Source organism: Ammospiza nelsoni, chromosome 7 (assembly GCF_027579445.1).
Source record: "Ammospiza nelsoni isolate bAmmNel1 chromosome 7, bAmmNel1.pri, whole genome shotgun sequence".
Taxonomy (NCBI): Eukaryota; Metazoa; Chordata; class Aves; order Passeriformes; family Passerellidae; genus Ammospiza; species Ammospiza nelsoni.
The window spans coordinates 18,856,469-18,880,612 of NC_080639.1; the positions used below are offsets into that span (position 1 = coordinate 18,856,469).

The following is a 24,144-nucleotide window of genomic DNA, read 5'->3' on the forward strand; positions in this document are numbered from 1 at the left end:
TGAAAAGTTAGTGCCTACTTTTGGTACCACAGCTTCCTCCAGACAGGATAGGACAATCTACATTCTCACACCCTTGTAATGCCCTGTCTCAAGCCACAAAATCTTGTAATCCCTGCACCAAAAGGATTGTCTTCTCAGCCAAAAACTATTTTAAAAGACCATCACTGGTGTTAAAGGACTCAAAAATACTGACAGTATCACTTTAGATGTCACTTTGTCCCCTGAAGCTGGTGAGCTTCAGAAATTTTATCCCAGTTAGGAGAATGAAAATCCAGACTTTCCTGCTGAGTAGAAGGCTGTTACACGGCAAATCCTAGTGTCTCAATTAAACCTTGTATCAGGTTACTTGAGTGCCAGGTAGGCTTTTCACTCCTCCATGTGCAAGTGATTGAGGCCAGAGAGTCTCCTAAATATTCTTTCTTTACTCTGTAGGGGAATTCTTCAGTATCTTCCAGTAGCTTCAGGCCCAACTGAATTTGGTTTGGTACCCTTGTTGAACTCTTTAGGGACTAAAACTCATCTGTCTGTATATTTATTTATAGATGTCTATATATTTAGAAACTTTAATAAAAAGAGAAGAGGAAAAACACCTGATATTTTTCAGGGGGGGATTTACTGGTGTGGTGTTGCATGGGAGGGCCACCTTCAGCATCCTCTGAAGCTCTCATTCACACTGTGCCACTCCTGGGCTGACACTTGGTGGAGGCAGCCCCTCTGGCCTTGGGAGACGGTGGTGGTGGAATGTGGGACATGTAGGCTTACTAATCACTCAGGTCTGCCAAGGAAAGTGGGAGCAGGGGGTTCAAATTTCATTACATCATTGTAACTATTTTTAGCAAAAAAGCTTAATAGCTCGGTACTCTGTTAAAAAATGATTAATGAAAAATACTGTGGTCTATATAAAACTGATTGTGATTTTCCAACTACTTTGTAATGCATTTAGAGTTAGCTGTCCTTTTTGTTTTGAGAGCTACCTTACTAAAGTATTTGGTAGTGTGGCCCAATTTCCTCAAATTCAGATTTTAAAACAAAAATAATTCCTTTCTTTCATTAGGAGAAAGTAATGGATTTTGAAAGAATCAAGTCAACACTGATTTGGAAGTTGGGCCCTTTTGCATAGGGGAGCAATCAGCATTTTAATTGGCAACTTCAGAGATTTTTTCCCCTTAAATTTATACATTGTTTTATTTCTACAGTTGTTTGTTCCTTCCTCTTTTTTTGCTTGGAAATTAATCATGCAGGAAATGATTAACCACAGTGAGCTTGTCTGTCTGCCTCTGACTCAATGTTTAAGAGGGAGGGCCTTCAAGCAGCTCAAAATGTCTGACCTGATACAAACCAAGCACTGGCAGTGTGGTTGTTCACACTGTCTATCCCACAATAAAGGTGATGCTTCTTTTTGTTTCATTTGTTTCATAGCTTCTTAAAAGATGTGATCATTTACACTAGAAATGCCTAACATATTTTTAGGTGCCTAGAAAATGTTAGGACATGTGTCCTGGGTTTTCAAGTACCAATACACCTTCAGCCTTGGTCTTTTGGAACCACCTCCTTTTCAACAACCCTGCAGCACCAAGCATTATAAGAAGCTTTGTTGTTAACAGATTTGGTGGGTAAAATTTTCTTACTAGGTGGATTGGTTACTATTTCAGGTATTATAGGGTCAGTTGTTAGCAATTTAGCATAATAGCCTTTTCTTAAATTCAGTTCTTTCCCACTGACCAAAAGCAAAAAATGATGCGAGTCCATTGCAGAAGTGTAGGACAGTGACCAAAGCTTTCCTCTAATGGCAGAGTTACACTTAACTTCTCAGGACATCTCTGTGGTCTGTGAGAAACAGTCATCCTGTGAACTGGTGATGAACAGAGCAGCTGCAGAGTTCGAGTTCAGCATTGTGCTGACTCGGCTGTTTTGGGTCTGCAGCCCAGGAGGTGCTCTCCTCCCGAGGGCTGTTCCCAGCACTGCCCCGGGCTGTGAGGGCAAGTCACCAGGCCACTGCATCTCTTCAGACCATTGTTATTCTTCATATAGGCTTATAGTGAGTCAGACAGAGAAACAGATTGTACAAAATCGAACAACCAAACAGCAAGGATGAGTTGGAGATTCAAAGACAGAGCTGCTGTTTCTTCCTGAAATGCTTCAGCTTGAATTTCTAAAAATCTCCTTTTCATCAGCAGAAGCAGAGTCAGACTGACAAAAGTAAGGGTGAAGCAGTATTGCAACTTTGATTTTAAACTTAAATTTGACAATCTAGGGTGTTTATGGGCTCTGTAAGTGTATGCATGATATGTTTTTGTGTGGGCACACAGGTTTCTCAGTCACGCCATGTGATCTCTTTTCTGATGGCTCCTAAAGGAAGTGTGTGCTCTAGAGCCCCATGAGTAAACAACCCTGCAGGATGCTCGTGTTAAACTTCAGGCCAGTTTTGCCAGAGTTTGGTTTCTTCAGAAGCTTGTCCTGTGCTTCCAAAATGCCATTTTCCAGCCTGTCTCTGAGGGCTATAGGGCTTGTTCAACAGCAGCAAAATGCAAGCTCACCAGTGTGTACCTAATTTCGATGGCAGTTCAGTTGAGAGAGCCCTTCAGTGCCAGAAATACCAGCTAGTGTGCAGTGGTTGAGTACAGGAACATGTAAGGTGGGATAGAGAAGGAGGGAACACCTAATGCATTTCTCCCCACTGCCTCCTTGCAAATCATGTGTGCAGAGAGGGTTTTGGAGAAGCTGCATGGGTCTGTGGGTAGTGGCTTCCCCTTAGAGAACTCAGGCTTCAAGCATCACCTTACTTCCTCTTTATGCCACCAATTCCTTAAGAAGCTGATCTAAAACAATCCAGTTAAAAGGGGAAAAAAAGTAGAACAGAGCAGCCCAAGAGGGAAACAATCTGTAACTGACAGGAAGGTAGACAAGTTAGGGTATTTTACAGGAAGTGCTTCACAGACCACCTGGCTCACTTGCTGCATTCAGGTCTGAGCTGCCTTAAAGGATTCATTTAAAAGTCTGATATCAAACCAAACTGTATTCTGCCTGCTCCAGAAACTTTCCTGTGACACATGGAGTTCCAAAGAGACTGATGGTACGTTATCTAGACTGCTTTGACTTCCTAGCAGAGCAGTGCAGAGAGAAGAATTTCTCTTTTGAATCCGATGAAGCAGTTAAAGGCTTGGTGAAATACCCTCATGGCACAGTTAAGCTAGAGACAACTGCAGCTGTGAAAAGACTGTGTTAAGAAACAGGATGATTGTGGTCTACTGTAAGAAATAATTTTCCTGTTGACTATTTTTTTAAACAGGAAGCTGAAGAACAAAGCAGCATTAGTCTTGGTGCTTTTAATAGGTTTCAGATTTCAAATATTGCATTTAGAATATGCTGATTGGGAAAGCATAGGACTTTGTGCAGCTTTTATGTAACAGCTGAAAGCTACAAATATGGAAGATGGGAATATAACTAAATTCAAGTGGATCCTCTGACTATGAAGCTGTTGTTTCTCTGAGGTAGGTTAAGGTGCTCAGTAATGCAGCAGGGGACTGCTGAGAGCAGGCTGCTCTGTTTGCAGCACTGTGAACGCGTGCATTTGCACAGCATCGTGTAGGCTCGGCTCCACAGTTTCCTCTTTGCTACTCACTCTGTCTATCTGCCAGCTTCCCCTCTGCTTTGCTGGCTCTTTTGCAGTAACTGGAAACAGTTTCTGCAGTATAGGAGAAAAAAACCTGCTGGCACTAGTGCCCCACACCACTTTGAACTCCATGACTTTTCTAGATGGTCAGCCAGAGCTATGGGTGATGCGTCTGAACTCTTTCCTCCACAAAGATTTTACACAAAATCCATTAAAGTCTTATTTCAGAAAATGTTTCTTCTGAGGAAGGTAACTCAGCAATTTGGGGGGGGGGGGGAGGGAAGGGGGGTTGCAGCTGTATTCTAATTCTTTTGGGGAGGAGCATCTGATGAGATAAATCTGTACTTCTAAACAGTTTTTTCTGACACACATATCATGGATCATGTCAGATGCCATTACAGACTTCGTAGGTGGTGACTCACTGCAAATGCCATTTTGTTTCATTCAGCACATTTTCATAATGTTCATTTTAACTGTAAAGGGTACTGTACCTGGTATGATGGTGATTTGACAGATACTGTGCTATCACACTTCCCCTTGGTCTTATCGAAAACATTTAAGTTGCTTTAAAAAGTAAGAGCTGTGTATGCATGTAAATAACTGCCCTGGGGACCTCAGCCATCAGCCTGGGGTTGTCTGGAGAATTACCCTGTTCCTGTTCCCACTGTGTTTACCTGTCTTATGCAAACATTATATAAATCACTGTTACTAAAGGTGGCTCAGGTGAATGGCCAGCATGGGTGAAAGCTCAGATAAAAAAGCACATGCTCAAATGCCATAGCACTATTAGAAATGCTCCAAAGCCCCTGATAGGCACAGTTCCAGCAAGCTGTGTGCCAAAATGCCACAAAAAGCCCTCGTGACTTGAAAATATAGTCCTTGACAGGACTTCAGGCTTTTTTTTGGTTGTTGTTCCATAATTTGGTTGCAGTAAATCTCTATATCTCAGGTGTGACCCTCCTAGGATTGCCTGAGGCTGAAAGTTCAGCTTGGGGTGGGGAAAAGTGGGAGTGTGGTCCCTGACAGGGAAGGCTGTGAAAGGCTGAGCTTTAGCAGCCAGGCTTTTCTGTCTGCAGCAGCCTGCAGCTGAGAGGCCAGGCTGACTGCTTCCCTTCTTCCTCAGGGAGAGTTCCAGAACATGTCTGTGTGTGCTGCTTCTGAGGAGGAGGAAGGTGCATTCAGACATCATGATGGAGCTTGGGATCTTCAGAGCAAGAAGCATGAGTCCATCCCAGAGCTCTGCTATTCCACTCTACCCATAACAGTGGAGGTGCAGGAATCTTTTAGCAACTAAAGGGATTTAATAAGTTGGCATCTCTTTCTGAGTATGATCCTAAAGTATGATTCCTTCTTGAAGTAAGGGCTGATGGTATAGCTTTGGGGCTATCCTGAAGCACTCCCATGGGAACAAGATTGTTGGATTTAACAGAGTTCAGTTTGGTTACTGCATTTTGTGCACTGCCGTAGCAATGCATGGATTGTGTAAGTGTTCAAAACTGGATGTATATCTCTGGGTTTGTATGGCGGTGGGGATCATGTAGGGAGCCCCTGTTAAAAGATGTGGCTGGTTTCCATACAATTACATATAAAATACTTTTTGCTGATTATTTAGATTTCAAAAATGTAGAATATAAACCTGTTAGCTGCAAGGATGTTTTCTAGCTGAGTAGAAATTCATTTATTAAGATATATTGATCTCCGGACTTTGTGTTTTTGTGTTTTGCTGTGCAGGTTTCTTAGCAAGAGCAGACAGAGCTCATCCTTCCACCATGCCTGTGCCTCCCCCTCCAGCTCCCCCTCCACCCCCAACACTGGCCTTGGTAAGTTTTACAGGAGGTAAACCTATGCACTGTTCTCTGCTGCTGCTTGTCACTTGGAATAGGATGTCCAGAGATACTGGGATGTGGATGAGGGTATCCATGATATTTGGGGAAAGCTGTCCAACATATTGTTTATGGTTGATCATTGGTCCTGCAAGAACCACCATCACTTCTGCTGCCTTCCAGTTCTCATGTGGATGTCACAATCCACTCCAACTCTCCATCCTTTTATTCTTCCCACACTAGTGCCTGATCTGGTGGAGAGACAACAGCTTGTCTAATGGGACTTGAAGTCTTGCCTTTCTCCAAACCTGTACTCCCAGCTTCTCCCTTATTCTACTCCAGTACTTCTGTGACTTGAGCCCCAAAAAAATAAATCCTATTGTTTAAATTTCGTAAGGATAGCTCTTAGCTAACACAGCTCCCTCAGCCAGCCTGTGCTATCAGAGCACAGGATCTGGCACAATGTGGTGAGTGAAGCTACATCGGGCCTGGCTTAAACTGGGATAGAGCTTGTGCTGTGCTTGCCCTCCCAACAGTCAGTCACCTCACTGACAAGAAGGAAGGCTTCTTGAGATGTCATTCTCAAGTACCTAGATATTTTCAGAGCAAAACCCTAGCTGATTACACGGAATGGGCTGTCAGTCAAGAGTCTTTCCTTCATTTGCCACCTCAAGCAAGATACAGACTCTACTTGGTCCTTCCATGACAACTCTCCCTACCTTTCAGGAAATCTCCATAACACTTATCTGATAAATTAGAAAATGTTTCAGGAACCATTTCCTAGAAGAAAGAGCCATATATATGTGCCTATAAGTGTATTGTTTGAAATTTTTTTGTTCTTTCTTGAAAAACTGTGTCACCAGAACACAAAGTGAAAAGAGAGGACTGTTGAGACAAATCTCATAAGTCCAAAGGTTTTATTTGGTCCATTTGAAGAGAGCAATATTATTGAAGTGATAATTCTAATTTTTAAGTATTTCTATCTCAGCTAAAATATAGATGAAGGTCCATCTTTGCTCTGATTTATCTAGCAATTGTATTTCATCACAACTTTCAAGAATGTCCACAACTTGATTGTCCACACAATCAAGTTGTGTGTAGTCTATTCTTGTTCCATCTCCAAAATGGCACAGATAAGCCTTGGCTTGTAAAAATGAGAGATTCTAAATCATGAGTTCAAAAAAGGTGAATTCACATAGAAGTGTTCTGTTTCTAATGAATAATGGGCATTAGAATAGCAGTAGTGTTGGAGACTTCAAGTCAGTAACAAGGCCAGCTACCTTTGATATCATTCACAAAAGTAGATGTGGCATCCCACTCCAATGCTGTTAAGACAGCCACTGAAGTCTTAAGTAACTAGCATATTTAAGCAGAAATTTGTATCTAGAAGTTGTGGTTTATTTTGCCTCCTTATTTTTAATTTTTATTTTGCAGGCAAATACTGAAAAGCCATCCCTAAGCAAGTCAGAACAGGCAGGGCGAAATGCTCTATTATCTGATATTACCAAAGGAAAAAAGCTTAAGAAGACTGTTACTAATGACAGAAGTGCTCCAATCCTAGACAGTAAGTATGACTCTATGTGCTGGAATTTCTATGGGCATGAATGGTTCTACAGATCTGAAAGCAGAAAATTATTTCATATATCATCAGATGAATTGCCATGAGAGTAGATAAAAGAAAGTGCCAGAAATTGGCATGCATAAAAATAAATTCTATTCATCATGAATGAACAGTCAGCTGAGAAATCAAGTACTGCTTATGAAATGTGAATGCTAATTTGTTTGCTAGTTCTCAAAAAGTGATTTATTTTCCTGTTTGCTTATATCAGAAAAATATGCAAGTCCTACTAGGAGTTCTGCTGAGGACATGCAGCAGATCAGGCAAACAAAACCCCGTAAGGACTGAGGAGAGGACAGGAATGAAGTGGAATTTCAGACTCTACTTTTGCATAAACAATATAAGAATAAATGTATGCCTGGCATGACACCATTGGCTCCAGTACCACTTAGAGCAAAACCCAAGCCAGAAGCCACAGCTCTACCTGTGTGTCACTGCTGCATGCAGTTTTGCTCCTCCTGGAGTGACTCAGGGCTGTTATCTTTTTAGATAGCCCAGCAGTACTGCACAAGGCAGTGCTTACCTGAATGGAAATAAGGTCTCTATCCAGCTCTGCTGCTGCTGTGTCTCACAGCACATCTTGGCAGCTGCCAAGAGAGGAGGCTAGAGAAGCCTGTGTAGCAAAAGTATTGGGAAGGCAGAACAGAAACAAGAGAAGAGTGAGGAACACAGGCCCGTGCTGAGAGAGGAACAGCATTCATTTCCAAAGGAGAAAAGACACTTCTACAGACTGATTAGCAGATGTGATACACCTCAGTCTAGGTTTGGCCTTGCAATTAAAGGCTGGACTGTGATAGAAACATGATGGCAAAAGAAGGAAATGCCCAGAGGAGTGTGACCAAATAAAAATAATTTTTAAAAAATTAGATACAGTTCTGCAATCAGCTAGCTACAGTTTTTAAATATTGTCTCTGAATGTGAAGTTACATGTTCTAGCTATTATGAGCTGGAGGGGATTAAAGGAGGGGGTAAACAGAGAAAAATGATGCAGCCTATTATCTTATTTACATGAATTAACAAATCATGATGAAAGACTAAACCATGGTAGCAGCATTTCTCCAGAGGTTCACACCCTATCTGAGTCAGAGCTGAACTGAGCTGACATGCTTAAGAAAGAGAAGGATAATGTGAAACATTCCCCTGTGGATACACTCTTCCTTTTTTCTTGGGGAAATTTTTAGAAGTGCTTTTCATCCATAGGTTTTAATTACTTCAAAGTCAGTGAAAATTTTACCCATGCCAACTTGTGGAAATCAGGACTCAAAGAAATTAAGCAAGTGATCTTAGCCTTTGTGGCCCAGCATCTGAGAGCTGATTTCCACAGATATTCCAACCTGTGCACCTGCTGATTTTGCAGTGGTGCTCTGAATAAGGTTCTTCCATGTATTGTGGTTGTGGAAACACTTCATTTTACTTTTGGCAACTCAGTTGTCACAGCAGAAATAAGGACATTAGAGAGCAATGGGAGAGAAAAGGGAGAGGGCTGATAAAATAATTCCTGCCTGTTGGAAACATTAACAGCTAATGATTCTGTCACTGCACTTCTGAACCTACGGAAATGGCATTACCTTTGCTACTAAGCTTTGTTTAAATAAGTAGATGTGTTGCAATATCATGAATAATGAGAGAATTCTGTGCATTCCCAGCAGTGATTCCCAGAGACACCTTCAGGAGGAGGGACCTTCTGCCTTCTTCCTTCCTTCCCTTTTTCCCATGAGATTGCTCTGTCTCTGCTTATGGAGAAGTGGAGGGGAAGGATAAGAGAGCAAAAGTACAAAGAAACAGGAAGAAGCAACTAAGGTGCTAACAAAGACTATGTTATGTTCTCAGAGGTCCCATCCATGCTCAGTTCCAAGTTCTCTGCAGCAATTTCCTGTGCTCTCTAGTCTGGAGCAGACTAAAGTAGTGATGGCATGATATAACACAGAGGCTATGGTTATTATGGTTATTGCACCAGCTCCTCCACAGTGCAGTGGTGGTGGTGATGACGGCAGCTGTGATGATCCAAACCTTGTGTGTTTTGATCCATTTTTCCCCCAGCTACAAGCATTACTCTAATGAAAGAGGTGACTTGGCAGGATCAGTCCTGCTTCACTAATATGGGGGATCTCTTTTCCCAACAGAACCCAAAGGATCTGGTGGAGGTGGCGGCGGTGGCTTTGGAGGAGGCGGCAGCAGCGGGGGTTTTGGTGGTAGCAGTGGTGGTGGCTTTGGTGGCGGTGGACCACCTGGCCTTGGAGGCCTTTTTCAAGCAGGAATGCCAAAGCTCAGATCTGCAAATCGAGATGCCGGTAAGAAAGACCTTGAATTTCCAGTGTGAAAAAATGGCATTGCTTAAAGCCTTCATAGCACTGCAATAAATTAAATGCTGGGATTGAGGAAGCCATCAAATATCCTAGGCTCTTAGGAAATGTAATTTTCAGCTTGAATGTTGTTTTATTCTTACTATTAGGTTTTATGAGGGAGAAGCTAGACTCCCTTTCCACCCTTCCTCTTGTATTGATGAAAGCTAAAGATCTTGGTAGTGTTGAATGGCTACCTGCAAAGTACAGTCAGGCAAATTACATCCTGCCTTAGCTGTTGGGTGTGCAGGACAAGAGGGGAACAGAGGAGGATCCAGGCTAATTCTTTCTTGTGCACCAGGAAAAAAATCTACTTTCCAAATGGAAAGTACTTGTGTCAGCTCCACAACAGCATGATTTGCTTCTTAGGGAGTGCATGAGGCATCACAGCTGGCTGGTAGACATACTGCAGATGGAGGCTTGTCTGGAGTGTGCTTCTGGCTGACAAAACAGCTGCCCCAAGCCTCATGCCCCTTTAAATGATGACATCTGGGGTCACTGAGTTTAAGTTCAAGGACATAGGATTTCATACTTGTTGAAGAAGGACTATGCTATGGAGATTGTAGAATGTTACAAATATTACGTATTTTATAGCCTAACATAATTTTCCAGCACATGTGTACAAAACAGTCTCTCAGAGCTGGTATTTTCGATTGTGTCACAGTTTATTTTTGGGAACTTGTATTAATACAAAAGTTCCTGGCATCGCAGAGCAGTACTTGCGAACTGCAAGGCCTTCTTCCTGATGTGCATAACTACATCCTTAGATCACAGCTACTAGAAAGGGCTGAAAAGAGCTTTTTGATGACCTTTTGTTGTTAAATGTAATTTAAAGGCTGAGATTTCTTTGCTCTCAGGTTGATGCTGTTCGGTACTTGTTCCTCACAATTTCTTCCCTTCCCGTTTTACTGGTTGGTGTATGATGGCTGTATTACTTTGTGGCCACTTAACTCGTGCCTCCTCAGCAATATCAGGATGTCACCCGGTACCCTGGAGCGGTTTCCCAATGGTACCGGCATTGGGGCTGAGCCTCAAGGCAGGGGTGCCCCGTGCCCGGCTGCGCCCTGGCCGTTCGCAGACCCTCGGGAGCCGCGGCCCCGGTGCCACGGCGCTGATGCTCCCTGTCCTGTGTCCGCAGACGCCGGGGGAGGCCGGCCGCCCGTCCTGCCGCCCGGAGGCCGCTCCGCCGCCGCCAAGCCCTTCTCCCCGCCGAGCGGCCCGCCGCGCTTCCCGGGGCCGCGCACCGCCGCCCCGGACCCGCAGAGGAGCCGCGTGCCGCCGCCGAGGCCCGACGCCGGCTCGAAGCCCGAGGCGGCGCCGCCGCCGGTGCCCAGCACGCCCCGGCCCATCGCCTCCAGCCTGCACAACCGGGGCTCGCCGCCGGTGCCCGGGCTGAGCCGGCAGCCCAGCCTGGGGCCCTCGCCCCCGCCCTTCCCGGGCAGCCGGGCCGCGGGGTCGGCCGCGCCCCTCCGGCAGCCGGGCCCCGGCGCGCCGTCCCCCTTCTCGGGCCGGCCGCCGCTGCCGCCCACCCCGGGCCGGCCGGCCGAGGACAAACCGCCGCCCCCGCCGCCGCCCCCCGCCGGGCACCGGCCGCCCGCCGCCCGGGAGGCGTCTCTGCCCCCGCCGCCGCCGCAGAACAGCAAGCCGCCCGTGCCCGCCGCCCCCCGGCCCGCCCTCGGCGCCCCGGCGCCCCCGCTGCCCCCCAGCAGGCCGGGGCCGCCCCCGGTGCCGCCCGCCCCCGCCGGCGGCGACGAGATGCCGCGGCTGCCGCAGAGGAACCTCTCGCTGGGGTCGTGCCCGGCGCCCGGCGGGGGCCGCTCCGGACCGCTGCCCCCGCCGCCCGGAGAGAGACCGCCGCCGCCCGTCAGAGACCCGCCCGGCCGCTCAGGTAGGGAGCGGGGGCGGGGGAGAGGGGGCTTGAACGGGACAGGTGGCACGAGGAGAGGGTGCTTAGGCCATGCCCGTGCCAGTTTCACATGCAGAAAAAACACCTCCCAGGATGACATCCCTGTTAGGCACTAGGAATTCTGCAGTTGGAAGTGAGGGTGTGTGGTCGTCAGGGTGGCTTAAGGAAAGTCACAGTGCATCACCAGTGTGCTCACGTGTGCTTTTATAGATTTTGGTGACTTTCATTATAGTCACTGTAATTGACCAGAGTTGCAAAGGGATTTCCCCATTACTTTCTTTGATGCAAAGCAGCTTCTGGTAAAGTGGCAGCATCTGACTTCCCGAGTCAAACAGTGTGAGTTAATGGTTGCATTCTCGCGAGTGGAGGTTTGTGGAACCTGACCTTCTACGTGTTCAGAGGCACAAGCACAGTCAAATACAACAGCTTTAATCAAAGACCTGGCCAACAGTTGTTAAATGTAATAGCACTTGTTACTGCGTGACTAAGTGTTATTACTTACGGTACGTACATATCAAAGTAGACTAAGAGTAGAATCATCTCCTTTGACCAATTTCATAATGTACATTGTCCTCTGTGACAACTGTTGTTCATAACTTTTAAGAATTCCACATCATAACTCAGCTCTCTGATACCTGATAGGTGTCCCTTGAGATGAGAGAATTTAGGCACAATCAAACCCTGTAACAGGTGGAGAAAAGCATCGCACAGAAGATACTGCTGGGAAACTCCATAGAGTTGCCTTTTCATTTCATCCTTTGGAATAAACTCAGAAATCATCTCTAGCCTGCCTACTCCTAGACAAGAGAAATGAATGTGATGGGAGCTCCCACAGACAGCTATGTTGCTTTCCAGATCCTTGAACCAGTCTGGAGCTCCAACACCTACAGCAGCTGTACAGAAAACAGTGGCTCTGTAACTGTGTTTGTGGAGCTGGTTGCCAGCCTAGAGGATGGCGCAATGCTAGTGCAGCCTGCAGTAGATAAATCAAAGAAATCCCATTACAATTGACCAAATTGATGGGTCAAAGTTGCAGAGAATGTCTGCAATTATTCAGTCACTCTAAGAGTTTGTTCTGTGGTGGCCTTGGCTGCCACCATTGCTTTCCTACTTGACCCTTTTCTTTGGCAGATGGTTTTAGCAAACCTGCACTAACTTTCTTTTGGCTCAATTCCAGCTCAGTAAGTAGAAGGAAGTTGTAGCAGTACATTCTAAACATGAATGCACCTAGTCTGCAGTAGTTCAGTATAGACAGTGGAGTTTAGCCAGGTTTAGAGAAAGCAAGCAAAACTATTCTGAAAGTTGCTGAATGCTTCTCATTTTTTGAAACCATTCCCTGAAGGCAAACTTCAGTAATTTGTAAAATAAGAAGGGGAGCAAAAATACACAAAGTACAGCATGTTTCTTGAAATGTTTCAATGCTTTTTGCTGGAGACACAGTATCTACTGCTCTCTTTTTCAAAGTGCATGTCTGTAGATAGATTTCATCAAGACAGGGAAGCATTTATTGAAAATTAACATAATTGTCAATTGCTCAACTGCCCCAAACAGAGGTAGTGAGACTTTTGAACATGCATAACTCTCCACACCCTCTGCTTCACCTTCTTGTGTCCTAACCATGGGCACTTCTCTCCCTGGCAGAAGCAGCTTTGCTGTCTTTATTTACTTGTCTTGTAGAAGCGCCCTTCCCCTGCCCTCAGGGCAGCCCTGGGTCTGTGTTACGTAGGCTGTGCCTTCATATTTGACCTGTCACGTCCGTGTCAGTTACAGATACACAAACACTGGAAATGCCAGTCTATGTGTGAGGTCTGTTTCCAGCTTTCAGGGAGATGGATATGCTCCAGCTACTGAAAAACCTGTCATACAGCTCATTTGTTTGTAAATGAGTGAGCTGATGAGCTGCTGCTTCACGCGGCCACTCCCGGGCAGAGCTCCCCTGTGGGCACCGCACACCCAGAGGGAACCACCCCTATGGACAGAGAGCCTCTGAAGGTAGCAGGTGCCTTCTGCTGCATGTCCTCTTGCCTTGCAGTGGTCCATAAAAAGGAAATGTGTTATGGTTTGGATCTCCACAGCACCCTGAATTCCAGCTGTGACTTCTGCTTGGTGTGGCCACTGTTAATTTTGAGTGGTTTAAAAGTAGCCAGGACCTTTACGGAGGCTTTTGTAGCTGAGGGGAATACGAGTGTGGACACTGCAGTGTGTTTATGTTTAGATATACCTGCTCTCTGAGCTGTACTCTGCAAATCAGCACTAAATCCCTGGAGAGCAGGGAAGTGGGTGCTGAGGGCCATTACCCCTTGGGTCCTGAAGCAACCCTTTTTGTTAGCAGGAGGCCTTGGGATGCCAGCAGGGGCTTTCCACTGGCAGAGTAACCCCTGGTGTTAACAGCATCTGTGTGTTTGCTGCTTGCCTTGCTCCAGGCCCGCTCCCACCGCCTCCCCCCATCAGCAGGAACGGAAGCACCTCGCGGGCTCTGCCCAGCGCCCCGCAGCTGCCGTCCCGGGCAGGCCTGGACAGCCCGAGGGCCGGGCCGCGGCCTCCGCTGCCCCCCGACCGACCCGGCTCCGCAGCGCCGCCGCCGCCACCGCCGCCCTCGGCAGCTGTCAGAAACGGCTTCCAGGATCCCGGTGATGGTGAGCCACCTCCCTGCTCTTTGCCCTCCGCAGAGAAGGTGTAGGGGCTTTTGGCCCTAATACCTCAAAGGAGGTTTAGGATAGAGACTTTGTTTCTAGTGGCAGCCTTTGATTTCTGACCAACAGAGGTGTCACTTGGGTCTCAGTTAACCGTGGCAAGTAAGAACAGAATAAATATGCTATACATAGAGCAGAATTGCAAAGTCATCAATACAGTCTCCAAAATAACCCTTTGAAAAGTTTTTTCAAACCCTGTTCCCTGAAAAAAGCAAGGGAATTGTTTCAGCTCTAATATGCATTCAAACCACAGCTACACTGACACTTCGGAAGTCGGAACAAGTTCGATGACTCAAAGGCTGAAAAACAGATGAGGGAAGAGATTGTCAGAACATTGCTGAAAATGTCAAGTATCTATTTCTGCTAGTGTTTATTAAAAAGATGAGGTCCAAGATTGCTGTTTTAAAGATTTGTCATGCTTTTCTTTTTAATTGTTTTCTACTTGCATAGAACAGATAAATCCTTCAGTTAATTATGTAAGGCCAAAATTGGTATTCCTGACATTTATAAGGTTAGAAAAAAGCAAACAGAAAATGAAACTATAACTCAGGCTTTTTAAACATCTTCACACATCAGGTGAGGCAGAAGGATCACAGGCACATTTCTTCCTACACAAGCCATTTGCAGGGTTCAGAACATGCAGCTGCTTTACACACTGGTTTCTGATCGCAGCCATTGGAAGTAAACATAGAGAAACTGGATCCAGCCAATAACCACATGTACAAATGCCAGGTAGAACTAACTGAGCTGTTCATTACATTATGCAGTAAAATACAGCAATATCTGAATAAAGTTATGGTTGCAAAGTCCTGAAGGAAGCAAGTGAAGAAATAACAAAGTTTAAGTTAGCCTGCACTTTCTTCTTTAGGCTTTCAAAATCTGGTGCAGAACAGGGCTTTTGGAACATTTCCTATTATTTCAATGAAGAAACTGGTATGCTTGCTTTATTTAGACTTCTATAGACTCAGTAAGTACAGCAAAAGGGCCCCTGTAGTCTAAAGAGATATAGCTTCAAGTGATACATTTATACATTTTTCCATTTTTGACACTAGTTATATACAGGATTCTCTGTCATAAATTTTAGCATAATGGGTATTTTTCTCCCTCCAGTATAAATACTAAGAGAGAAGAAACAGTGCTTATGGGATTATGCTTTTGAGCTTGGTATATCAATGACACTTGAATATGGGTAAATTCCATACCAGGAGCAAAATACTGTTTTGAAGTAGGTGAAACAAGGCAGTTCTGGTAGCACATATGTGTGTGTGTTAAAAAAGCAGATCTGTTATACATGGAAGGGAGAGTAAGACTTATTTTAGTGGAATTGTGGCTGTTTTCCTGATCTGTAATTTTGCATTAAACTGGCAAAATGATCGGTTTGATAGAAATTTTCATTCCCAAATTAACCTAAAGCATCATCTTCCCTGACTTCCTAAGAGAATGCTGGTTCAGTACGCAGCTGTGTAAGCATTTTGCAATTTAAAACATGCATTAAACATGATGTCAGTGTCAATTGACTTTCCTAAGCTATATCAGAAAACTAATGAGTAAATTGCATGGGATTTTTTTCAGATGAATGGGAAAGCAGATTTTCTTTTCATCCGATATCTGATTTGCCACCTCCAGAGCCATATGTACCCATGAACAGAAGTTATCCCAGTAAACTAGCAAGAAATGACAGTAGAGGTAAGTTGGAATTTCAGTGTGTTGTCGTAAAATCAAGTGTATGGGGAAGAATCTGGATGATGAGGTTTCCAGAGTTCTCAGGCTACCAGTCTGGTCATCCTTCCTCACCACACTGGAAAAGCTAAATGCAAGTTCATAGGTACAAGCCCTCTAAAACTTTTTGAGTGGGGAATTGTTTGTTTTTTTAAGTTGAAACATGTACTGTAAGTGGCCAACTCTGCCATTATAGTCAGCCCTTCTGCTCTAGGCAGCCAGAACCACAAAATCCCTCAGAACTTTCTTTTCATTTCTCATCTAAATTAATGCATTTTTGTGCCATTTATTTTTGTGCCAGCATCATCCTTGAGTTTAGTGTTCCTCTCTTCTTGTGTGTTAAACTCTTATGTTTTTTAAGACAACAGTCACATCCTCCTCTCAGTTTTTGTTTTGCTGGGCTGAGTAAATCTGAATGTACTACACTCTGCTTCCAAGCCATGTTCTCTGATTAGCAGAGCTGCTTAGGTATACACTTTGTTTGTTTTTGTCTTTTCCAATCTGTTACATGCTGTTCCAGCTCAGGTTTCAAACATTCCTTCTACAGCAGCATGAATGTTTCCTATCTTTTTTTTGTGGTATTTTGCCTGATACACCCAAGGATCAATTGCTTCTTTTACAACCAGTGACATTGGTGGCTCACAGTTATCATGTAATCATCTGTAAATGCTGATGCTTCTCTCCTGTTTCCAGATGATGAAGTTTTGGTTTGAGGCAGAGATTCCTGTTAGTCTCTGACTGTTCACTTTGCCCTGTTAGCTTTCATCCCATTTGTATTAGTCCACAAAGGAAGGCAAAGTAACATGTCCATTTTTTTGTGTTTTCATTTGTGAGTTTGATGTGAAGATTTTCATATAGGGAAAAACATGAAGAGCTTTGAAATTTTATTGTGTTTAGAGCTTGCCAGTTTGTTGAGATTTGCACGTATGGCAAGTAGCACTGAGAAGTTGTGTGTTCACATAAATTAGTAAGGCTAACAGGAACCAGCAGTCCATTTTAGGAAGGGGAAAACGGACCAAAATACATACACTTTCCAGGCATTTGGGATAGCGTTAGTTAAAAACGTTATTTTACAGTGTTTGAAGTTCTGGTGTTGTTTAATAAACAAACCAGGAACTCTACAAAGATTTGCTGGTTTTGTTTTTTTTTAATGGCCAGGCATGAAAATTAGTAGATCTTCAACAGTTACTGAATTATTTGCTTGGATGTAAACTCCCCCTTCAAAAGAAGGAGTATTTCAGGAGGAGTAACACCAAAAACCCTTCTTTCTCTTTTAGGTGGTTCTGTCCGAAAAGAAAGAGGTGCCCCCCCGCTCCCGCCTATCCCAAGGTGAAATGGGTTCTGGCCCATCTTTGGGTGACATCTGCTCTCAAGTTTCCTTCAAGTCAGCTCTCCTGTCCACATGACTGGAAAGTTGTCTGTCCTGATTGATTTCCACTTTTGGCTTGTCAGCTGGAACAAACTTCAGTCTATTACAGAAGTAATAGATGTGGCTTATGGACTATAGTTGCTCAGAGCTCTGACTTTTATTTGCTTAAACTGCAGGCATTTTGTGGACCCTACAGAATGTAGGTGCATCATGCTTACCATGTCCAACCCTGTCCCCTGGAGAGCTCCGTGGGAAGTTTGGCTTTGAATTTGATAGAGCTTGAACAAAGCTGTTTCATTCACTTTGGGTACAGTAGTTGTATTATTTTAATGATAAAGTATTTGATGCTTAAAAAAACAGTTGCTGGGTAAAAAGTGTAGCCAAGAGTCCCCTGGATCCTTCTTTGCATGCCTAACTCAGCCTATCTGCTTCTGCAAGCCATAGACCTACTACATTGTGACAAAGAGTTCATCTTTAACTTTTTTACTTCAGCTTAGTCAAGCAAATCTTAAACAATGCACAACACATCCTGCCTCAAGGATGGAGTGTCCCTGGCCTTGTTTTTATCTTCAGAGAATCTTCCAAAGAAAAGCACAAGTGAAGAATTCATTAGCATAAAAATATATTTTTTTAACCCTCTTTCCTATTTTTTAATAGTGTTATGTGTTCTGTGACCTAATTCTGTCCTACTCTTATGTGGACCAACCCACATCCTGTCATCTGTGCCTTGGATTGCTGTAATGCCCTCTACCTGATAGTGCATGTGAGGAGTCCTCAGAAGGTAGTCTGAGTGCAAACACAGCAATTATTGTAGTTACAGGCTCCTCCTGTAAAGCATCAATAGTGCCAGTGCTCCACAGACTGCTTCCCAGTTGTTTCTTTGGTACAACTAAATGATGGGGTTTGACTTAAAAAGCTTCTTGGCACTTAGGTGACGAGTCTCAGAGAGCTTGTGTTTGATTTCCATTATGGTAGAGCGGCCAAGGTCAAAAATGTTCCTCAGTGAAAGCCCTTTGATGTTGTGAGAGGGGTTTGGGGGTTGTACATTCAAGTGGGAGCATCCAAAATTTGCTGTCTGCATTGGTTCAAGAGAAATGGAAAGATTTGGCTATGAAGCTTGTCCTTTCAAACTTTGCTGAAAGGAATCTCTACAGAGAGCTGCAAGGCTTATGATAGAAGAAAGAGTAAAGTATTCTAACATTGTGGCAAGTGGTTAATATGTTTAATGGCTTTTGAATTTTGTGTATAAGAAAAGAGCTCATTGTATGAGTGAATTTTACAAGTGGGTCTAAGTGTGTATAAAATGCCTTTGGAAATTAGAGGAAGATTATAATTCTGGGTTTGACATATTGGTGGTCAATGATAGCTCTTTATTAATTGGACCTCTGAAAAATATCCTCTCAGTCTCATCAGCAGTATATTTCTTCAGTGTTTTCCTTGGGATCCCTACCAAGCCTGTGTCAGCAGCTGTGCTTCACAGGGTGTTGCTCAAAAAAACCCAAAATAAAACATAGAAACTAGTCATGTAGGTTAAGAAAATGTTTCTCTAGCATGGGAGATATCCTAAGTACACTCTGTGGTTAGAATGAGGTCAGTCCTTGAAAATCTGGGGAATTTAGCCAAAGAGAGTCTGGACCCTGCTGAAAGGTCTGTGAATAGGGCTTTTTGCTCTGTCTGTGAGCAGGGAGGGGCAGATCTGCTTTCTGCCTGGCAATCACATTGAAGGAGATGAGACTAGAGTTGGATTTGGCCAGATCAAATTTGATTTGGTCTTTTCAGTGTTTGTTTACAGAATCTTGTTAGCTGTGACAGCATTTTTCCAGCATGTTTTTTACATTTTTGTATCTAGTGACCTATTTGTAGTTACTGTTCGTGGTCGTGAACCTGCAATGAAATGCGCAGGCGCAGGGATGTAGCTGCATCCAATTGCAGGATCGTGGCTGTAAGAGTTCCTTAAACAGATACTGGTGGGACCTCCGTGTGACAGGTGCACCTTGGGATCAAACCTGGCACAATGCTGAATTTGTGTATGTATTTTATGGATGTCACTTCAAATGCCTGTCTCTTTGGGATACTATTTTGTGAATAGAAGTCCAAATAAGATTTTTAGGCTAATAACTTAAAGGATAAATTATTGTATTCATATTTTAAAACAGAAGCACTTAATACTTTTATAAGGAACAACAGTTTGAATTTAAGAATACAATATTTTCAGTACCTTGACTTGCCAAATCTTTGTTAATATCCAAATAGCTATGTAGCCAAAAAAAACCCCAGCCCTCCAGAAATTATATTTTTTTATAACTTACCTGCTTCCAACATAACTGTTTTACTTTGGTAAGTCAATGAAAATGCTGCCCAGTGTTCTTCCAATACTCTGTATAATTCAAAATATCCTGTATTTGATTGTTTCAGCAAGGTTTTTTGACCAGAAATCTGGACCACTACCAAAGACTTGGAAAACCAGCTTCAGTTTCACTTTAAAATGTGCTATGTAAAAGGCCCCAGGTTAACAAGCCAAGAATCCTGAGCTGCTTAGGTTTTAGAAATTATTTTTTACTCTAGAAAACTCTTCAGAATATATGTTTGGCGTACATGTAAAATAGCTTAATACTGCAGAAAGGAGCATTTTTTTTCACATAACAACAGCATTTCCACTTATATGTTTTGCTGTAAAAGTCCCTAGATATATTCCAGAACAACGCAGCATTTTATCATTCAATATATTGCTTCATGTAGCAGTAGCTATTTACAATATGATCAGTATTAAAGTATTTATTTCACTATGAAGTGTTAAAAAAGAATAATACAAAACAGGTTGAATCAATGGTGCCTTATGAATTTTTTAGTCAATTTTTCTGTGTCTCAGTAGAAGAATTAATAGACATTGCTCTTCCAGGTCCTAAGTACACAGTGCCGACAGTAGCATTTTACAGTGTTTGAGCCAAGCCCTGCTGTGGTTGTGTGCTCAATCTGCCAACTCCAGGTGGAGCTCAGTGCGTGGAGAGGCCACTGGATCAGTGTGCAGGTGAGGTGTATGTGGGCACTGGGTGGCTTCACAATCAGTTGTTGGTATTGCTCTCAAAATTCAGACCTGTCCCAAAACCAGTGTCTGCTGCTGTCCACGCAGCCCAGCTGACTTCAGTCAGTGTGGTTGCAGAGGTTACAGAAGTAAATTGGATTCACTGCTTGCATCTAAGATTTGCTGGGTTTGTTTCAATGGCATTGTATTATAAACCCTCACACCTCAACCTGTCTTACGTTACCACTGAGGCTTGCACTGTGTGACAACAGCCATGGATGTTTGTTTTTGTTTCATTCAACTCCATAAATAAAATTAGAATAACTTTTGTACCATGTAAAAATAATTTCTGCTCTATATTTTTGGAAGAAAAGCATGTGTTATGTTTGTTATGACTTTCTGCACCAGCCACTGGGAGAAGAGGTCACAGTGATGAATGTTCAGAGTTGTTAAAGGAAACTCAGCTTGTGATTCAGGAAGTGTCTATTTCTAAAAATGAAATAAATAACATGGCAAAGTTCTTGTTTAAAATCCAGCATTTCCCAACACTAAAAGAATCATAAGGTTTGTTTTTTCTTTTCTGCAAGACAGCACTGTGAAAGAAGTTCCTTATATTGTCAGTTGAAAAACTGGGCAGTAGTTTCTCCTTGCAGCATCACCTGTTTGCATGACACTTGTAGATCTGTCTTGGAGCAAGGGATAAAGGAGCTAAACTGCTATCATGCATCACATGTCTTGTAAAACAGCAATCTTCTGTACAGAAGTATGGGAATAGGAACGGTACTTTTTTGCCTTGGAGATAAAGAATGGAGTCGAGTGATCAAACAGATTATTTTAAGCAGAATGTCAAATGTTGAGAGACCTAGAGAGGGCCCTTTGGCCACAGGACACTGGAAAAGAGAAGATTGCCCAAGGAAATAAAAGCCAACTGAATGTTGTTACCAGTACTAGAGTAAAAAATAGGGTATCAGATGTGCACTTGGGAGTTCCACGTGGCAGTGGTGTGAACACCTTTGTCTCACAGCTGGGTGCAAGGACCTGACACAGCGGTACATTGACTCCACGGGACACAGATTGTGTGAGCCTTCATCTTTCAAGCAGTATTCAGCAGAAAATAAGGAGAATCTCTCACCTGAGATATCCAGGAGCACTTTAAGGGCAAATTCATGGAATGGTTCTTCATGTACACTGGAAGAAAACAGGGATCTTGTAGCCTGTAAGATGGATGTGTTTGGACCATTCTGTTAAAATCTAAACTGGAGTATTGGAATAACTCAGGCAGAAGCAGGGCATGTGTGTATGGTCTCAGTGAGTATGCAGCATGTAGGTATGCAGATGTAAAAAGCAAAAATGGAAACAGCATGTCTTAAGGGAGTAACCTTTTATGTATGTTGACATTTTGAAATACAGTTTGTGGTAAATATTCCTTAGTGTAAACTAATGCATGCACAGGAAGACATCTAAATTTGGACTTCCAAAGCCACACAAGAGGGCAATATAAAACATAAAACAGGCTGAGCAAAAAGTAACATTTCTATCAGATGCTTAAAGTTTGAGCTTTTTATAAAATATTAATCTGGTTCTGTGAATTTTTTTGCTTAACCTTTATTTTGTAAGTGATTTTGTTATTTTTCTGTCCTATACCAAATAAATTTTACTTTTATTTAATTGTTGGTGCAGACTGTTACATTGAGGACAAACACAGTTACTTCTTTGACAAAAGCACTTGTTGGCTTTAGCAGGAGCATAGCAGTGGGCCTGGCAGGAGCTGGGGTGAGCTGTTCCCCTCCTCCTGTCTGCTATGGGACAGCAGCACAGCGTAATTCTCAGAGGACTTTGGTCCTACATACAGTGAAGGACACCTGCAGATAAGGAGAAATAATGAGTTTACTTTAGGATAAAGAATGATTGAAAACCAGTGGTTTGTGATGCTGTACTTGTACGTGGCTGTTGGGTGAGCTGTGGCCATTGGCTCTTGGCAGGGCAAGCTAGGCACTTGGCAGGGGAAGATGACATGGAAAATCACTGTAGGTAAGTGTAGATTTTTATTTATTGTGTCTCCACTCACAAGGCAGAAAGCTGCCAGAGAATAGGAAACAAACCCTCCTTTTGACTTTGGAGCCCTGTTCTTTATCATATACATTAAGCTATTCAGATAATTTGGACTAGGTTCATCAAAGAAAGACCCTTTTATCAAAGTCCACAGGAGTTTCAAATTCAAGCTGCACTTCCAGCTTCTTCTCAGAAGTTAGAAAGGTCATTTAGAAAGCTAAAAAGCTCTGTACTATAATTCATCTGTCTTGCAAAGAGTTAAACATCAGGTTTACTCTCATGCAAGTTGCGGATCCTTTGACATCTCTGGGGACTGCTCGTTGATACCTTCATTTTACAGACTGACTGAGACAAAGAGCACTTTCTTAGACCGCCAACCCTTGTGTAGCCTGCAGACCCAGCAATCCTGATGCCTGGGCTATAGAAACCATGGTGGAGAGTGGGGGGAAGCTGGTGAGCTGTAAAGGAGCTGGCTCAGCAGGCTGTGAGACCTTTGCAGATGTCAGTGGCAGTAGCCTTGATTGAGAACACAAAGGTATGAATCTGGCCATCAGCTAGTAGGACTGTCTGTGGCATGTTTTACCAAAGAAATCGTGGTTTTTTTCTAGTTTTCAAGAAATCAAACCACTTGCTTGGCTTCAGAAAGAGGGAACTGAGCTGAGCACTCTGTGACCTTGTCATAACCACAACATAGTCCTTCTTTCATTTAACTCAAAAAATGCTGTTGATTTAAAAGAAACCCATGGGCTACCCTGTAAAACAGTTCTGACTGCTCCCTGCAGTTGCAGGAAGGCTCCTGTGTTGCACACAGCACATACATAAATATGCAACTCCTTTGATCGTGGTTCAGCAGTTTCCAGTGACCTTCCTGCCTCCTGTGCACAGGCTGCTCCCCTCTACCCTCTCACCCAGTCTGACTCCATTTCACACTGAACATAGTAACTTAGTCCCAGCAAATTACTGATGTCAGAACTAAATATTGGCCCATACATCTCTGTAAAACACTTAATATAGTATTTAGGTTAACTAATGAAATAGATCGATTGGCAATTGAGCTCTTAACCTATCTAAAGATTTCAACAGCAGTCCAGGTACAGAAACAATCCTGAGGAAAGGATGACTGGCACAAAAATATTTTGATTAAACATAGAGAATAAATAGGGTGGTTGCTGCTAACATTACCTTGTGTCCAATATCTATCTGTCTACTGAAGAACAACATCAGATAATCTCTTCTTTAATCCTAAAACATATTTGTGGCTTATGATGTATGACTTCAGCAAAAGCTACATTCAAAATGTAAAATAGCAATCTATCATGAAAGCTGTCTATATGATGCTGCAATAAGGCTCATATCATTCCCATCATGTTTCTTCTTTGTTATTACCACTCTTCTTTTTCCTGCAGATAAAAAAGCTTTTTTTTCAAGAATGCTGAGATTTAGGCTACATAGATAATTTCTCATTTTCAAAATGGGATTCTTCTTATTATTTATTTTCTTTTTCTTTTTTTTTGCTGGAATACAGGAGATGCCTCTGCCTAAACACCTCTAAATTAAAGGTGGGCAGAGAGGGCTGTTGGTTGCTGTCCATCCTTTCTCTCTGCAAAACAGGAACAGGTGATCTCTCCCTGTAGTTAGGGCAGGGCTCTGTTACTGTGCTATGCCCTTCTCAAAGGGGACCACTTTGGCTACCTTTTGCATGTGCCCTATGTGCAAAAAATTTTTGGCTCCAACCTGGTGTGAACACTGTACACAATAAGGCCTGTAACCAGTTCCCTTCTGAAAATGTTTTTGTATTAATGTGAAGATGGCTGTTTAAGCAGTGGGTGTTGGGTGTAACCCAACTTGAAGGAAGCATTCATGTATACAGGGATGTGAAAATGAGTCATTCCTGTCCTTCTCCTTTCTAGCAGAAATTTTAGTAAATTCAGAGTTACTGGTGAGCCCTCGTGTGCCCTGTGGAGCCACAGAGCCCCTGCATCTGAAG

At 43.3% G+C, this 24,144-nt stretch overlaps 1 protein-coding gene across 2 annotated transcripts in view; it reads left to right on the top strand.

The window, feature by feature from the left end:
* WIPF1 (WAS/WASL interacting protein family member 1) overlaps positions 1 to 21,773 on the top strand; it is a 55,989-nt gene extending 34,216 nt beyond the window's left edge. The window contains exons 3-10 of one of the 2 annotated variants that reach the window (XM_059475690.1): positions 4,737 to 4,883; positions 5,345 to 5,433; positions 6,871 to 7,000; positions 9,178 to 9,345; positions 10,535 to 11,284; positions 13,726 to 13,938; positions 15,568 to 15,681; positions 16,992 to 21,773. In XM_059475690.1, the coding sequence (XP_059331673.1) occupies positions 5,383 to 5,433; positions 6,871 to 7,000; positions 9,178 to 9,345; positions 10,535 to 11,284; positions 13,726 to 13,938; positions 15,568 to 15,681; positions 16,992 to 17,047 (1,482 nt within the window). In that variant the 5' untranslated portion in view covers positions 4,737 to 4,883; positions 5,345 to 5,382 and the 3' untranslated portion in view covers positions 17,048 to 21,773. The remainder of the gene's footprint in view (positions 1 to 4,736; positions 4,884 to 5,344; positions 5,434 to 6,870; positions 7,001 to 9,177; positions 9,346 to 10,534; positions 11,285 to 13,725; positions 13,939 to 15,567; positions 15,682 to 16,991) is intronic. The other variant, XM_059475688.1, reaches the window with a different exon arrangement.
* Positions 21,774 to 24,144: the final 2,371 nt, after the last annotated feature.